Source organism: Danio aesculapii, chromosome 9, assembly GCF_903798145.1.
Source record: "Danio aesculapii chromosome 9, fDanAes4.1, whole genome shotgun sequence".
Taxonomy (NCBI): domain Eukaryota; kingdom Metazoa; phylum Chordata; class Actinopteri; order Cypriniformes; family Danionidae; genus Danio; species Danio aesculapii.
The window spans coordinates 1069804-1086137 of record NC_079443.1 but is presented as its reverse complement, the minus strand read 5'-3'; the positions used below and the strand labels follow the sequence as shown (position 1 = coordinate 1086137).

The window sequence follows — 16334 nt, the reverse complement described above, 5'->3', positions numbered from 1 at the left end:
TTATGAAGGAGAAGAGCTGATGATGAAGGGGAGGAGCTGATGATGAAGGGGAGGAGCTGATGATGAAGGGGAGGAGCTGATGATAAAGGGAAGGAGCTGATGATGAAGGGGAGGCGCTGATGATGAAGGGGAGGAGCTGATGATGAAGGGGAGGACCTGATTATGAAGGAGAAGAGCTGATGATGAAGGGGAGGAGCTGATGATGAAGGGGAGGAGCTGATGATGAAGGGGAGGAGCTGACGATGAGAGGAGCTGATGGTGAAGGGGAGGGGCTGATGGTGAAAGAAGGAGATGATAGTGAGGGGAGGAGCTGATGGTAAGGGGAGGAGCTGATGATAAAGGGGAGGAGCTGGTTATGAAGGAGAAGAGCTGATGAAGAAGGGAAGGAGCTGATGGTGAAGGGGAGGGGCTGATGGTGAAAGAAGGAGATGATAGTGAGGGGAGGAGCTGATGGTAAGGGGAGGGGCTGATGATAAAAGAAGGAGCTGATAGTAAGGGGAGGGGCTGATGGTTATGGGAGGAGCTGATAATGAAGAGGAGGAGCTGATGGTGAAGGAGAGGGAATGATTATGAGGGGGAGGGGCTAATTTGTATCTTTTTGCTTGTCATTACTATTGTTCGTTTTAGTTGTTTTTTTCTGATCAGTGATGTATATCAGAGTTTTATGTGGCATATAACCGTACTTAAGTGTCATGTGTGTTACCATGGTTGTGTTTAGTAGCTCTGTGAATAACAATAAACACCTATTAGTAATACGGTTGGTTCCCATAAATTTTGTCTTGTTTTCAGAAATAATCAGTCAAAATGAAGCGAGTTTTTCATTAAATAAAGATAAATAATCCGCCAATGGGGTAAGTGAAATAATTTCATTTCAAAGTGAGGACAAGATTATTTTCCTTACCACACTGGCAGCTTGTTTTAATAAAAAACTCACTTAATTTTACCATACAGTACTATTTCTGAAAACATAAGAATACTTATTGCTCGCCTGGAGATTGCTTCTACATTTAAAACGTTTCAGATATTTGAACAAGGAACAAGACAAAAACTCTAAGTAAGTACTTCATGTTTTGCCATGTAGAAACAGTAGTACACTATTCAACACAGCCCAAAACACCCTCGTCAGCAGTTCAGACATTAAAACTTGACTTTCCAATGACTCATTTACACAAGTCTGGACTCAAACCACTTCCTGCTGTAGAGGGAGCACCTGAAATGTGCATACTTAGAATACTAGAATACTTAGTAATTAAGTAGTCATTTAGCTGACTTTATCCGCAGAGACTTACGGGTCAGTGCCCTGAAGTTAAGAGTCTTACTCAAGGGCAAACAGGTGAGAGTTCACCGTCTGGGGGATTTAACCCAAACACACTTTAACCCTTGTGTATTGCTCAGATTGACTCCTCTTTGGTTATGTTGGGGGCTGTTTTTGCCCTATTGACTTCCATTATAATCACATTTGTTGATTGCACACCCATGACAGCATGTAATCATGCATTCTTGATTGGTGCTGGTTTACCCTGTTGGGATTAAGAGGTAAAATGTGTCATTTCTTCTGTTGATCATCTGTTGGCAGCATTAATCCTTTAGATAGGCCTGTGCTGAAGAGTTTCTTGCTTTTATATGGAGTAAAACATCAGATTATAGTGTATGTTATTGTGTTCTGAGAGATGATTTTCTCAGACATATCATATAAGCGTGCAACACACACACTCCATACACACACTATACTCCATATAAAGCCATAAGCTATGCTTTTTTGTGCATTGCAACTGATGTTCGACAGTAAAAATGACACATTCTCCCTCTTCCCAACAGGGAAAACCAGCAGCAATGCATGATTGTATGCTGTCATGGCTTTGCAATCAACAAATGTGATAATAATGGAAGTCAATGGGGCAAAAACGGCCCCCAACATAACCAAAGGGGAGTCAATCTGCCAACAGTGTTTTGCTGAATCTTTAAACATTCTTAAAGTATTTTGTTTCCAAAATATGTGTCTAAATAAATTAGTCACCCAAAAATCATCCAGTTTACTGAAACACAAAGAAAGTTGTGGCCAAATTAAGACTCTAAAGCAGGGGTCACCAATCTCGGTCCTGGAGGGCCGGTGTCCCTGCAGGATTTAGCTCCAACTTGCCTCAAGACACCTGCCTGGGTGTTTCAAGTACACCTAGTGAGACCTTGATTAGCTTGTTCAGGTGTGTTTGATTAGGGTTGGAGCTAAGATCTGAAGGACACCGGCCCTCCAGGAACAAGTTTGGTGACCCCTGCTCTGAATGACCTCAGAGTGGATAAAAATGACCCAACAGCACAGATAAGGGTTAGTACACACAAAAATAAACACTCCGTCCTCATTTACTCATCCTCCACACCGGTTTGAGTTTCTTTCTTCTGTTGAACACAGAGGACGATATCCTGAAGAATGCTGGCCATCCACTTCCATAGTATTATCCTATTTGTCAGTCTTGTTCCTGCTACGGATGTCAATTTTTCCAACATTCTTCAGAATATCATGTTTTGTGTTCAGCAGAGGAAAGAAACTCAGAGTTTAATAAACTTTTAGTGAGTAAACACTGAGGACATTTACAGTTTTTGAGTGAACTGTCCCTTTAAATATCAGTCTGGATCACTCAAAAATGGAAAACTTCCTGTTCATTTACTCGCCCACAGCTCATCAAAGACTTTCTTTTTCTTCAGTTCATCATTAAAGAAGACTTTGAGCTGAATTCGTGGTCCTTGGGGATCCATATATCTTTTCCAGTCTAAAAAAATCTGTCACCAATAGCCGCGTTTCCACTATCGCGCCTAAAGCGAGTGAGCCAGGGCGAGCCAAGGCCAGTCGCGTTTCCACTATCACTTCCGGGGCGTAGTCAGGCCAAAGCGGGGTTTCCTTGGGTCCAGCTTCCGGCCTTTTTCGGCCCGCCGAATACCTTGGGCCAAGGAGGGCCAACTGGGGCTTCGGGGCGGGGTTACGTACAAAGGCGGAGTTTTCCTGTCAGGTAAAGAGGAGACAAGATGCTTTCTTCCCTTACATTTGTTTTGCTATCGTCGTTCTCGTCGCTCGGCTGCTCTTTTGCGCCTTGCAGCCAAAATCTGTGTTCGAAGTAAATGCCGTCAAACTCGAATGTCCTTATCCAGGGATCGCTGTCTGGCCTTACACCAACAGACCACAAACAGTAAAAAAGCAATCGCTTCGGTGTTCTCCATCTTCCAGCTCTCGTAGTGATGCCAGGTTGTGTTTGTGGTTATAATTTGAGTTTTTTGTTCCCGCTGAAGTGGGCGGGTTGTGTGACGGGTTGTGTGACGTTTGATTCGGGAGACGTTCTGGGGGCGGTGTTTGCGTGACGCGCTGCGAGCAACTAGCCCGACAGTGGAAACGCGACATGATTTCGGCCTCATTTCTCAACCTCCGGGGCTATTGGCCCGGCCTGGCCCGATTAAAGCCCTGGCTCGCACTGGCCCGATAGTGGAAATGCGGCTATTCACTGCCATTATATGAATCACCAAGAATTAGGGCTGCACGATAGAGGAAATAAAATGACAAGGATCGATTGCAAGTTGTGCAGAATGCAGCGGCGAGGCTTTTAACCAACACCAGTAAGAGGTCTCACATTACACCTGTGCTTAAGGCACTTCACTGGCTTCCTATCAGTTTTAGAGTAAATGTTAAGATTCTGGTCATTACATATAGAGCTCTGGATGGTCAAGCACCCCTGTATATTCAAGATCTTTTAAGCAGTCACTCATGTAGCCGGTCTCTGAGGTCTTCTGAGCTGTTAGCCATTCCCAGAACTCGACTTAAGACTAAAGGTGAGCGTGCCTTCTGTGTGGTGGCCACACGGCTCTGGAACTCTCTCCTGATAGCACTGAGAACTCTGGGTTGAACTTTTTAAACAGCATTTAAAGACGCATCTTTTTGGTCAAGCTTTTATTTAACAGTATTAGTGTGTCTGTATTTGGATTTTTAATTAGTTTTAATGTGTTTTAGCATGTTTTCTTTTATTGTCATGTGTTCTTTTACTTGTTTTCTCTTATTGTAAAGCACTTTGTGACTCAATGTCTGGGAAAGGTGCGATATAAATAAACCTTTACTTACTTTACATTGCAATACTTATTTTTCTGCAATACATATTGCGATATTGAGTAAAATGTTAACAGATTAAATTAAATGGCTCAATATGGAAAGAATACATCATTTTAGATTGATTGGGATGGTTTTGTAGGGGAAAGCATCCTCATAAAATATAATAAACCAATCACGAGCGTTGATAAACACAGTACAGCAAATATACATATTAAATAAACAGTATTTCAAGGATTTCCAGAAGTATTCAGGTGCAAATTGTAGAATCAAATGTGAAACGGCCCAGTACAGTCTTTATCGTATTAAACATAAATACAATTACAATTTCTTAAAGTTCATTCATTTTCCTTCGGCTTAGTCCCTTATTTATCAGGGGTCACCCCAGCGGAATGAACCGCCAACTATTCAAGCATATGTTTCACGCAGCGGATGCCCTTCCAGCTGCAACCCAGTACTGGGAAACACCCATACACACTCATTCCCACACTCATACATTATGGTCAGTTTAGTTCATCTAATTCCCCTATAGCGCATGTGTTTGGACTGTGGGGGAAACCGGAGCACGCGGAGGAAACCCACGCCAACACCGGGAGAACATGCAAACTCCACACAGAAACACCAGCTGAGCCTAGCTGGGACTCGAACCAGCGACCTTCTTGCTGTGAGGTCCACTGTGCTGCCTTTCTTTAAGTTACAAAATTATAATTTTGTGTGCCTGAATGCACTCAAAATAGGATTTTTGCTGCTTGTTCATTTAAAATGAGCTGAATCAACACAATTCTGGACATTTTGGGGGGGGACTTGATTGTTTTATGTTCAGTCTACTTAAATTTGTTACGTTAACTTAATGGATTTGTGTTGGGACAGCATTAATTAACTGTGCGCAACCCTCCGTTTTTTACACATGCAGGGTTGCACACAAATGAATAACAAATTTAAGTGGATTGAACACAAAAATATTAAGTTTCACCCAACAAAAATCTCCTGAAGTGTGTTGGTTAAGCTCATTTTAAATAAGAAAGTTTGAACAAGCAGCAAAAATCATTGCGATATGGATGCTAAAACTATATATTGTGCAGCAAGCACTGCGGATTCAGCTCAAAATCATTTTAATGATCTACTGAAGAAAACAAATAAACCCGGATGGCCTGTGGGTGAGTAAATGAACAAGATATTTTCATTTGTGGGTGAACTACCCCTTTAACCACTGTATATGCCACTGTTTTGTAGTGTGCACTCCTCCAGAAATACACTGCCTTTCTCTCTCACATCCTCTCCATGATACAGAAATAATAAATCACACATAGGAGCGACCCGACCGCATGCGTTTCTGACTCTCTTTCCCTGTCCACAGCTTGGATGAGGTCCATTAATGTGTCCAAAACAATGTAGGAAAGTTGGAACCATCGTTCAGGATAATATCACACACACCCAACAAAACATTTATTAGGTCTCCCTGCATAAACTGTCCATGACGATTGGACAAACAGCACACAGATCAGACTTCTGAGAGATCGGAGTTGTTGTTTTTTGGGTGCGATTACTTACTAGTAACTACTTAGTGTATCTAAATGACTTATTTATCTGGAAATGTAAAGTAAGGGATGATTTTTTTAGGTAATTTGATTACAAATGCTAATAATATGCTTGCCTCCTATTTAGAAGCTGCAAATAATTCTTTCATATATTCTCCCTATGTTGTTTACCATGCTACTGTCAATGTTAGGTCTGAAATCTCATGTAAATATGACTTCAAAACAACACTAGCACTATATTTAATTGACTGTGTGTGCAATGTTGTACTCTGATAGTCATTGGCTGCTAATATGATCAATATGACTATTTAAAATGTGCAATGAATACTTTTCTGAAATTACTACTATGAATATTAGATGTGAAATGGCATAGGAATGACTTCATAACAACATTAGCACTATTTAATTGAGCTAAAGTTAGTTTTATATTCACAGATTCGTTCAGTGACAACTTGTGACGCCCTCCCTATATATACCTCTACCACACTACTTTCAATATCGGGCTGACATCGACTTCAAGACAACATTAGCACTATATTTAATTGTCTGTGTGTACAATGTTGTACTCTGATAGTCATTAATGTGATTTCCCTATTTAGAGCATGTAGAGAATACTTTTATATGTTGTATAACACGCTACTTTGAATATTCAGTCTGGAATGGGATGTAATAATGGCTTCAGAACAACATTAGCATAATTTAATTGTAATTGCAAAGAATATTTTCTGAAATTATAGGCTGTTATTGAGGAGAAAGTCTGAATGTGTGAATATATAACATCAACTTTACTTTGAATATACATGTCATGGATTGGTCAGGCTCTCACGACCCCCACTCACGAAGATCACCATCACCTGACTTCTAATGAGCACACAGCTGCATCACATTCACGAGCACCAGATAAAAGCACAGCACTCCAGTCGCTCATTGTCCGGGCTCGTCTCGACGAAAGCGGACAACTGAGCGACCACTCAGCGTAGTCATCCTCAGCTAAAACAAACGATTTACTTACCTGTTCTCTTTGTATTCCTCCTAGTCTTCCTGGTCCTCCCGAATCGTCCTGTCTTCCAGTCCTTCCAAGTCTGTGTCATCCTCTGTCAGCTGTATCTGGTGTGTGCTGTCCATCCTCGTGTATTCCTGTTACCCAGCCACGGAGGAAAAGACCCCAACATCATTCCTGATCCTCCTGGCTATCCTTCATGTGCTCCTTGTTGTCATTTAATAAACACCCTAACGTTTCCTTACCTCTGTCTCCTGTCCGCTTCATAACAGAAGCCCGGACCCATAACGACGACAACATGAGCACCCCCGATCACCTTCAAGAGCTGGTGGACCAGTTGAAGCGGATTCTACAGCCACCAGCTCCACTTTCCAACGCACCACCAGCACCGAGCACTTCCGCCTCCACAGTTTCTTCTTCGGCCCTTCCTTCCAGTCCCATGGCCCGACCAGCGCCCTACTCAGGCGGAGCGGGGGAGTGCAATGGTTTTCTGTTACAATGTTCCCTCATATTCGAAATGCAACCTTCTCTATATCCCACAGATAAGTCGAAGATCGCCTACATCGTATCTCTACTCTCTGGACCTGCACTTAAATGGGCTGAGACGATCTGGAACCAAGCCGGGCCGGTCATGAATTCCATCACTACCTTCACGGAGTATTTCAAAGAGGTGTTTGGACGTTCTGATGGGGAAGTAGCCGCTGGAGAGCAGCTGTATCATCTAAAGCAAGGTACTCTATCTACACAGGAATATGCTCTCCGGTTTCGCACTCTAGCAGCTGCAAGTGGATGGAATGAGAGATCGTTGTTGACCACGTACCGGCTCGGCTTGGAACCCACTCTCCGAATCCAACTGGCCACATTAGATGATACAATGGGTCTGGAGAGATTCATCCAACATTCTCTCCGATGTTCCGATCGTCTCCGTTCCTATCAACAGGACACCATCACCCCCTCGTCTGCACTCCTCCAATCGCCTGAGTCAACAGCCTCTCCAGAACCAGAACCCATGATAATAGAGTCTGGAAGACTGACATCCGCGGAACGCAAGAGGAGGCTGACCCGGGGTCTGTGTCTATACTGCGGTGTCAGTGGACACACCCGTATGGAGTGTCCCCTTCGTCCCATTCGGACTTCAGTGAGTGTATTCAGTACGAATATTGAACAATGTAAACCACTTACTACCACCGTACAAATAACTACTGCCTCTATTTCTCTCCTTGTCACAGCCCTCATCGACTCCGGGTCAGCAGGGAACTTCATCTCCCAATCCCTCTGTCGTCAACTCCACCTCCGTACTGAGGCGTCCTCGCATATATACCAGATACAACCGATAACCCAGTGCACTCGATCTTCGACCCGTATCCATCGACAATGCGAAGACATCCTTCTTCAAGTGGGGTTGTTACATCAAGAGAGGATTCAATTTCTGGTTCTGGAGGGTGCAAATATGGACATCATTCTAGGGCGCCCGTGGCTGGTGAAGCACGATCCCATCATCTCTTGGGGCACAGGAGAGATAAAGAAATGGGGATCTGGATGTACACCTGCCTGTTTTCCAAATCTCCCTCTTCAAGGTCGGAACCCCATTTCTTTGTTTGCAACATCGGTCGAGAGCCCTCCTGAGAAGCAGTCTATCCACATTCCTAAGGAGTACAGCTCCTTTCATGATGTCTTCTGCCCCAAGAGAGCTTCCCAGCTACCGCCGCATCGGCCATGGGACTGCGCGATCGACCTAGTTCCAGATGCCCAGTTGCCAAGAGGTAGGATCTACCCGCTCTCGCTTCCAGAGAATCAGGCAATGGAAGATTACATAAGGGAGGCTCTGAGTCAGGGGTACATACGTCACTCAAAATCACCAGCCGCCTCAAGCTTCTTCTTTGTGGCCAAGAAGGACGGAGGGCTGCGTCCATGCATCGACTACAGGGTCCTAAATAACGGTACAGTAAAATACCGATATCCCCTTCCTCTGGTACCAGCCGCTTTGGAACAGCTCCGAGAAGCTAAAGTCTTCACTAAATTGGACCTCCGCAGCGCGTATAATCTGATAAGAATACGTGAGGGGGACCAATGGAAGACAGCATTCGTGACCCCTACTGGCCACTATGAATATGAGGTCATGCCTTACGGTCTGGTCAACGCCCCCTCCGTATTCCAAAACTTCATTCATGAAGTCCTCCGGGAGTTTCTTCACCACTGTGTAATAGTGTACATAGATGACATCCTCATTTACTCCCGGAGTGAGGCCGAACATCGCCAACACGTTGCAGAGGTCCTACACACATTGAGAGAACATCACCTCTACCTCAAAGCGGAGAAATGCTCATTCCACCAGAAGTCGATTCATTTCTTGGGATACATCATTGACCAAACCGGTATACGTATGGATGGGAAGAAAATTGAGGCTGTTCTATCCTGGTCAGAACCCACTTCCATTAAGGAGCTCCAGAGGTTTCTTGGGTTTGCTAACTTTTATAGACGGTTTATCAAGGACTACAGCAGGATTACATCACCTCTCACTAATCTCCTCAAGGGTAAACCCAAAGGACTGGAGTGGACCAAAGAAGCAGCCGCAGCCTTCCGCCTTCTTAAGAAGGAGTTCACAAGGGCCCCACTCCTGACTCACCCTGACCCAAATCTTCCTTTCGTGGTGGAAGTGGACGCATCCACCACCGGCGTCGGGGCAGTATTATCTCAACATCATGATACACCGCCCCCGACTGCATCCCTGTGCCTATTTCTCTCGGAAGTTGAGCCCGGCGGAGCAGAATTACAGCATAGGAGACAGGGAGCTGCTAGCAATCAAGCTAGCCTTGGAGGAGTGGCGTCACTGGTTGGAGGGAGCCAAACATCCGTTCCAGGTGATCACAGATCACAAAAACCTCCAATACATCAAAGAGGCCAAGAGACTATGTCCACGTCAAGCCAGATGGTCACTTTTCTTCTCACGTTTTGATTTCTCCATTTCCTATCGTCCAGGACCCAAGAATCTAAGAGCAGACGCTCTCTCTCGTTTACACGAGCATCACGATCATGAAGAACTCCCAACGAAGATTCTTCCCGAACACATCTCCATTTGTCCGATCACCTGGAACGCTCCTCCAGTCGTTGCCACTCCGGAAGCCCCTGCTCCGCCGGGATGCCCTCCTCATCGGCAGTTCATACCACCTGAACACCGGGTAGATCTGATCCACTCCTTACATACCTCGCTAGGCACTGGACATCCAGGGATCAACAATACTCTCTCGCTAGTATCCCAACGATTCTGGTGGCCAAACATGGCAAGGGATGTGAGGCAATATGTTCAGGGCTGTAAGGACTGTGCCCAATCCAAGAGCCCACGTCATCTACCCGCTGGAAAGCTCCATCCCTTGCCGATTCCGAACCGTCCCTGGTCACACCTAGGAGTGGATTTTATCACTGACCTCCCTTCGTCAGAAGGTAATACCTGTATTCTAGTCATAGTAGATAGATTCTCAAAGTTTGTCAAACTAATCCCTCTGAAAGGTCTTCCCACAGCCTTTGAAACTGCCGACAATATCTTTAATCAAGTCTTCAGGTCATTTGGTATTCCAGAAGATATTGTGTCGGACAGAGGTCCACAGTTCATCTCACGTCTATGGAAAGCCTTCTTCAAGCTCCTAGGTGTGGCCGTCAGCCTCTCTTCTGGATATCATCCCCAAACCAACGGGCAGACAGAGAGGAAGATTCAGGAGGTGGGACGGTTCCTGAGGACCTTCTGCAGTGGTCACCAGAACTCCTGGAGCCAGTATTTGGGCTGGGCAGAATATGCCCAAAATTCACTGCGGCAACCCTCCACCGGACTCACGCCATTCCAGTGCGTCCTGGGCTTCCAACCACCGCTCTTTCCCTGGGATGGCGAACCATCTGATGTCCCCGCAGTGGATCACTGGTTCCGGGAGAGCGAGAGAGTCTGGGACGAGGCTCATCAACATCTGCAGAGGGCAGTCCGTCGAAGCAAGGTAACCGCCGATAGGAGAAGGTCTGAAGAACCCAGATACACACCCGGACAAAAGGTGTGGCTATCCACCCGGGACATACGCATGCGACTGCCCTCTCGCAAGTTAAGTCCCCGATTTGTTGGTCCCTTCACCATCGTGGAACAGGTTAACCCCGTCACCTACAAACTACAATTACCCTCTCACTACCGTATTCACCCTACATTCCACGTATCACTCCTGAAACCCTATCACGATCCTGTTCTTCCCTCCACAGAGCCTGACCACGAAGAGGAACCCCCTCCTCCACTGCTCCTAGAAGAAGGAGCCGTCTACGCAGTGAAGGAGATCTTGCGTTCCCGACGTCGTGGTGGCCAGTTGGAGTACCTGGTGGACTGGGAAGGGTACGGCCCCGAAGAAAGGACATGGGTTCCCAGAGCTGATATTCTCGATCCTAGTCTCATGGTGGAGTTTCATGAGAGCCACCCTGAGTTCCCAGCGCCTAGAGGCAGAGGGAGACCACCACGGCGTCGGAGGTGTCGGCCCTCAGGAGCGGGCCCTGGGGAGGGGGGTACTGTCATGGATTGGTCAGGCTCTCACGACCCCCACTCACGAAGATCACCATCACCTGACTTCTAATGAGCACACAGCTGCATCACATTCACGAGCACCAGATAAAAGCACAGCACTCCAGTCGCTCATTGTCCGGGCTCGTCTCGACGAAAGCGGACAACTGAGCGACCACTCAGCGTAGTCATCCTCAGCTAAAACAAACGATTTACTTACCTGTTCTCTTTGTATTCCTCCTAGTCTTCCTGGTCCTCCCGAATCGTCCTGTCTTCCAGTCCTTCCAAGTCTGTGTCATCCTCTGTCAGCTGTATCTGGTGTGTGCTGTCCATCCTCGTGTATTCCTGTTACCCAGCCACGGAGGAAAAGACCCCAACATCATTCCTGATCCTCCTGGCTATCCTTCATGTGCTCCTTGTTGTCATTTAATAAACACCCTAACGTTTCCTTACCTCTGTCTCCTGTCCGCTTCATAACAATACATCTACATTTAATATTCGGTCAATATTAGCACTATGACTGTGAACAACGTTGTACTCTGATAGGCTATTATTAAGGAGGAAGCCTAAATGTGTGAATATAAAACCAACTTTAGGCTACCACAGTCTAAATTGTTTAGGCAACCACCTTACTTGTAATATTCGGTCAAAAATCACATGTAAGTATGACTTCAAAACAACATTAGCACTATTTAATTGACTGTAAGTCAATGTTGTACACCAGCCTGATCTCACGCGAAAACGTAAGTATTTTACGTTTTGTGAGTTTCGTGGCGAATTCGTACGATTTTAAAAAGGAGGCGTGACACCTAACACCACCCCTAAACCCAACCGTCATTGGAGGATGAGCAAATCGTACTAAACTGTACGAATTAGATCATCCGAATTAGCCACTAAATCAAAACGTTACGAATTGCCGTGAGATTGTGTTGTGTACACTGATAGTCATTGGCTGCTAATAAGATTTCACTCATTATAGCTTGCAAAGAATACATTTCTGAAATTATAAGGCTATTATTAATGTGAAAGTCTGAATGTGTAAAAATATAATCAACTTTACCTCAATCTATATTGTTTACCACTCTACGTTGAATATTCAGTCAATGTCTAATTGACTGTGAACGGGCCTACTCAGTCTATATTGTTATTGAAGTAAAGTTGGTTTTATAATCGCTTATTCCTTCATTTAATTGTCTCTAGATTGTTTACAACGCTAATTTGAATATTCTGTGAATATTCAAAACAACATTAGCTCTATCTAACTGACTGTAAACAATGCTGTACTTTGATAGTCATTAGCTGCTAATATGATTTCACTATGTAGAATTAGCAAAGAGTACTTCTCTGAAGGCTATTATTGAGGAGAATATCTGAATATCTGAATATAAAACCAATTTTAACCCGCCCCCCCCCCCCCCCCCCCCCCCCCACACACACACACACACACTTTTAATATTGGGTCTGAAATCACATGTAAGATTCACTTCAGAGCAACATTTAGCACTGTTTAATTGACCTTGAACAATAGTGTACTCTGATACTATAGTGTACTCACTGGCTGATAATATGATTTCGCTATTATAACTTAAAAAATACTTCACTGAAATTAAAGGCTATTATTGAAGAGAAAGTCTGAATGTGCGAATATAAAAGAGCAATTCCAGCGTTATGGATGTGATATTTGGTGTAAAATCTCAAAACATAAATTCACAGAGAGAGTATATGTTGACATTATATTGAAACATCTGTTTATATTTTCCAAAACTACTAACCACGGTGTTATGGGATCAGAAAAATATCAATCTGTAAACATATTTTATATTAAAGGGAAAACAAGTTTAGAGTAAGTTTACAGTATATACAACATACTTAATACAGCCAAACTACTTAATACAGCCAAAATAATAATAATAATAGATCCAAAATACTTAATACAGCCAAAATAATAATAATAACAGAGCCAAAATACTTAATACAGCCAAAATAATAATAATAATAATAGAGCCAAAATACTTAATACAGCCAAAATAATAATAATAACAGAGCCAAAATACTTAATACAGCCAAAATAATAATAATAATAATAGAGCCAAAATACTTAATACAGCCAAAATAATAATAATAATAGAGCCAAAATACTTAATACAGCCAAAATAATAATAATAATAGAGCCAAAATACTTAATACAGCCAAAATAATAATAATAATAGAGCCAAAATACTTAATACAGCCAAAATAATAATAATAATAGAGCCAAAATACTTAATACAGCCAAAATAATAATAATAATAGAGCCAAAATACTTAATACAGCCAAAATAATAATAATAATAGAGCCAAAATACTTAATACAGCCAAAATAATAATAATAATAGAGACAAAATACTTAATACAGCCAAAATAATAATAATAATAGAGCCAAAATACTTAATACAGCCAAAATAATAATAATAATAGAGCCAAAATACTTAATACAGCCAAAATAATAACAATAATAGAGCCAAAATACTTAATACAGCCAAAATAATAACAATAATAGAGCCAAAATACTTAATACAGCCAAAATAATAATAATAATAGAGCCAAAATACTTAATACAGCCAAAATAATAATAATAATAGAGCCAAAATACTTAATACAGCCAAAATAATAACAATAATAGAGCCAAAATACTTAATACAGCCAAAATAATAATAATATTAGAGCCAAAATACTTAATACAGCCAAAATAATAATAATAATAGAGCCAAAATACTTAATACAGCCAAAATAATAATAATAATAGAGCCAAAATACTTAATACAGCCAAAATAATAATAATAATAGAGCCAAAATACTTAATACAGCCAAAATAATAATAATAATAGAGCCAAAATACTTAATACAGCCAAAATAATAATAATAATAATAATAATAATAATAATAACAATAACAATAATAACCCTAATCAAAGGGATAAGAGTTGCTCACTATAGAACAGAAATTATCAATTTTATTTGGTTTTGCATTCATGAGGAAGCTTTGTTATGGATGTGACAGATGTGAAATTGGCACTTGTGTGGCTTTGGTAAATAAAATATAACTGTTTTAAAACATTGACCGAGACTTTATAGCCTTTTAAAGTAGGCTACTGAAAAAACACAAGCCTACACAAAACACTTTGAAAGGGTTGTTGCTATTTTGGTGAAAACTTTATTATTATTATTATTATTATTATTATTATTATTATTATTATTATTATTATTTTCATGGAATGTTGACATTTAGCCTGGAATTGCTCAAAATCAACTTTACCCCAGTTTAACCCCACAGCAGCAGCAGAATAGTCAGATTTACTCACCACCAGCACGGATCCCCGGACCGCCTCTGATACGCTCTGCCGCAGCTCCGCCGCCGTTCCCGGTTTACTGAGCCCGCGGGTGAACCTCCGGGTCTCCGCATGCGCCGGGGTGGACATCCCGCACTACAAACTCTCATTAACTTCTAGCTGACAGCTCAATAGACTGATTAAAATCATAAAAAGTCCGCTTTCTCAGCTCTCCAGATTAAACGCGCGCATTGTTTACGCGTGGAGATAGTATTAAAACTGTGTCCGACAGTTCACCGACATGTCCAGATGGACGGTTAATATCCTCCCGGTGCTTCGAAGTCTCCGGGGAGTTTTGTCGGTGTAAATGAAGCACTTTCCCGTGCTGTCATGTTCTCACGCGCCGCCGTAATCTCCCTCTCCTGTCCCTACAGCGATTTTTACGAATTCTACTACGGCGAAGTCGTGCTGTTTAATATTCATGAGCAAACCTATACGTTCGTGACACGTCACTCTGAATGTGTGAATTATTCATGAATACACTTTACGGTGGGCTTTATTTGTATTTATTTACATGAACTAATGATAAACAATACGCGTACAGTGTTTATTAATCATAGTTTAACATTTACTAATTCATTATCATTAAAATCCAAAAACATTTTGGTTGACATTAGCCTAAACATTTTTTAAATATGTAAAGGGAGAGTAAATGATGACGCAATTTTATTTTTAGGTAAACAATCGCTTTAATGCACTGTGAGTTAACATTAACTAACAAGGAACAATCTTATTTTCATTAACTAACCTTAACAAGATGAATAAACACTGTGATAAATGTATTGTTAATTGTTTATTCATGCTAGTAATTATAGCATCTAACATTATCTAATACAAACTTATCTTATTTATAAACAACCTTTGCACCCTGTGACTAATGAATATTCATGAATTGGGTGCTCGCCATAGTAGGAATCGTACATTCACTTCACCGACTGGTTCATTTAATACCTGCACATACTACTGAATACAGGGGATTCCCAGCACTAGCCAAGGCAAGGGATATTGAAAGCTAAAGCTATATTTATCGTGTCTGTTTCTCTTGTCATTGAATATAGGGCTGAATCTCAGCGGGAGCGCGAGACTTGCGTTTAAATCCCATTTAACACGGTTTAATGCGGTTTAACATGGTGAAAAGACCGCGGGAAATCCGCTCCCGGTACAGCACCAGCTGCCGGGTGTATACGGGCTACTAACCGACTATCTGACTGACTTATAAATATACTTCTTTTATATAAAAGTAAGTGCTTTATAAATTAATATATTAACATAAGTGCTTTATAAATAAATATAAACAATTTATTTAATACATATACATGTATGAGTGAAATATGCCTGTATATTACACACAAATATGCAAATGTTTGAGAATTTGTTTATATTTAATTATTAATTATATATTCATATCTAATACTAATATATATATATATATATATATATATATATATATATATATATATATATATATATATATATATATATATATATATATATAGGGTATATTTTGGATGTGATTGACAGCAGCGCTAATTAAAATATAAAACTTTTATTTATATTGTGTGATCATAACGACTAGAGGAAAAAATGCAAAGATTTTTTGATTAAATATTTATAAGATATGAGATTTAATTACTTTAAAACAGTAATCTTGTAATGACTTTTTTTCTGGAATAAGTTACTTTAATTACAGTAACTAGTCCCTTTGTAACTTATAACTCCCGGTAACATTCATTTATGAATCAAAAATAATTTATAATTGTGATTTATGATTTGAACAGAGAGAAAAAAAGTCAATAAAATTAAAATGTCTTTTTGTTTATT

The 16334-nt window shown here is 41.5% G+C and overlaps 1 protein-coding gene across 6 annotated transcripts in view; it reads right to left on the bottom strand.

The window, feature by feature from the left end:
* Positions 1 to 14875, bottom strand: part of zmp:0000001200 (dedicator of cytokinesis protein 9) — a 139704-nt gene extending 124829 nt beyond the window's left edge. For all 6 annotated transcript variants that reach the window (XR_008838318.1, XM_056464650.1, XM_056464651.1 and 3 more), the window contains exon 1: positions 14487 to 14875. Coding sequence is in view for 5 of the 6 variants with exons in the window: in XM_056464650.1 (XP_056320625.1) it covers positions 14487 to 14603 (117 nt within the window). In the remaining variant the exon portion in view is untranslated. The remainder of the gene's footprint in view (positions 1 to 14486) is intronic.
* Between the last annotated feature and the right edge of the window lie 1459 nt (positions 14876 to 16334).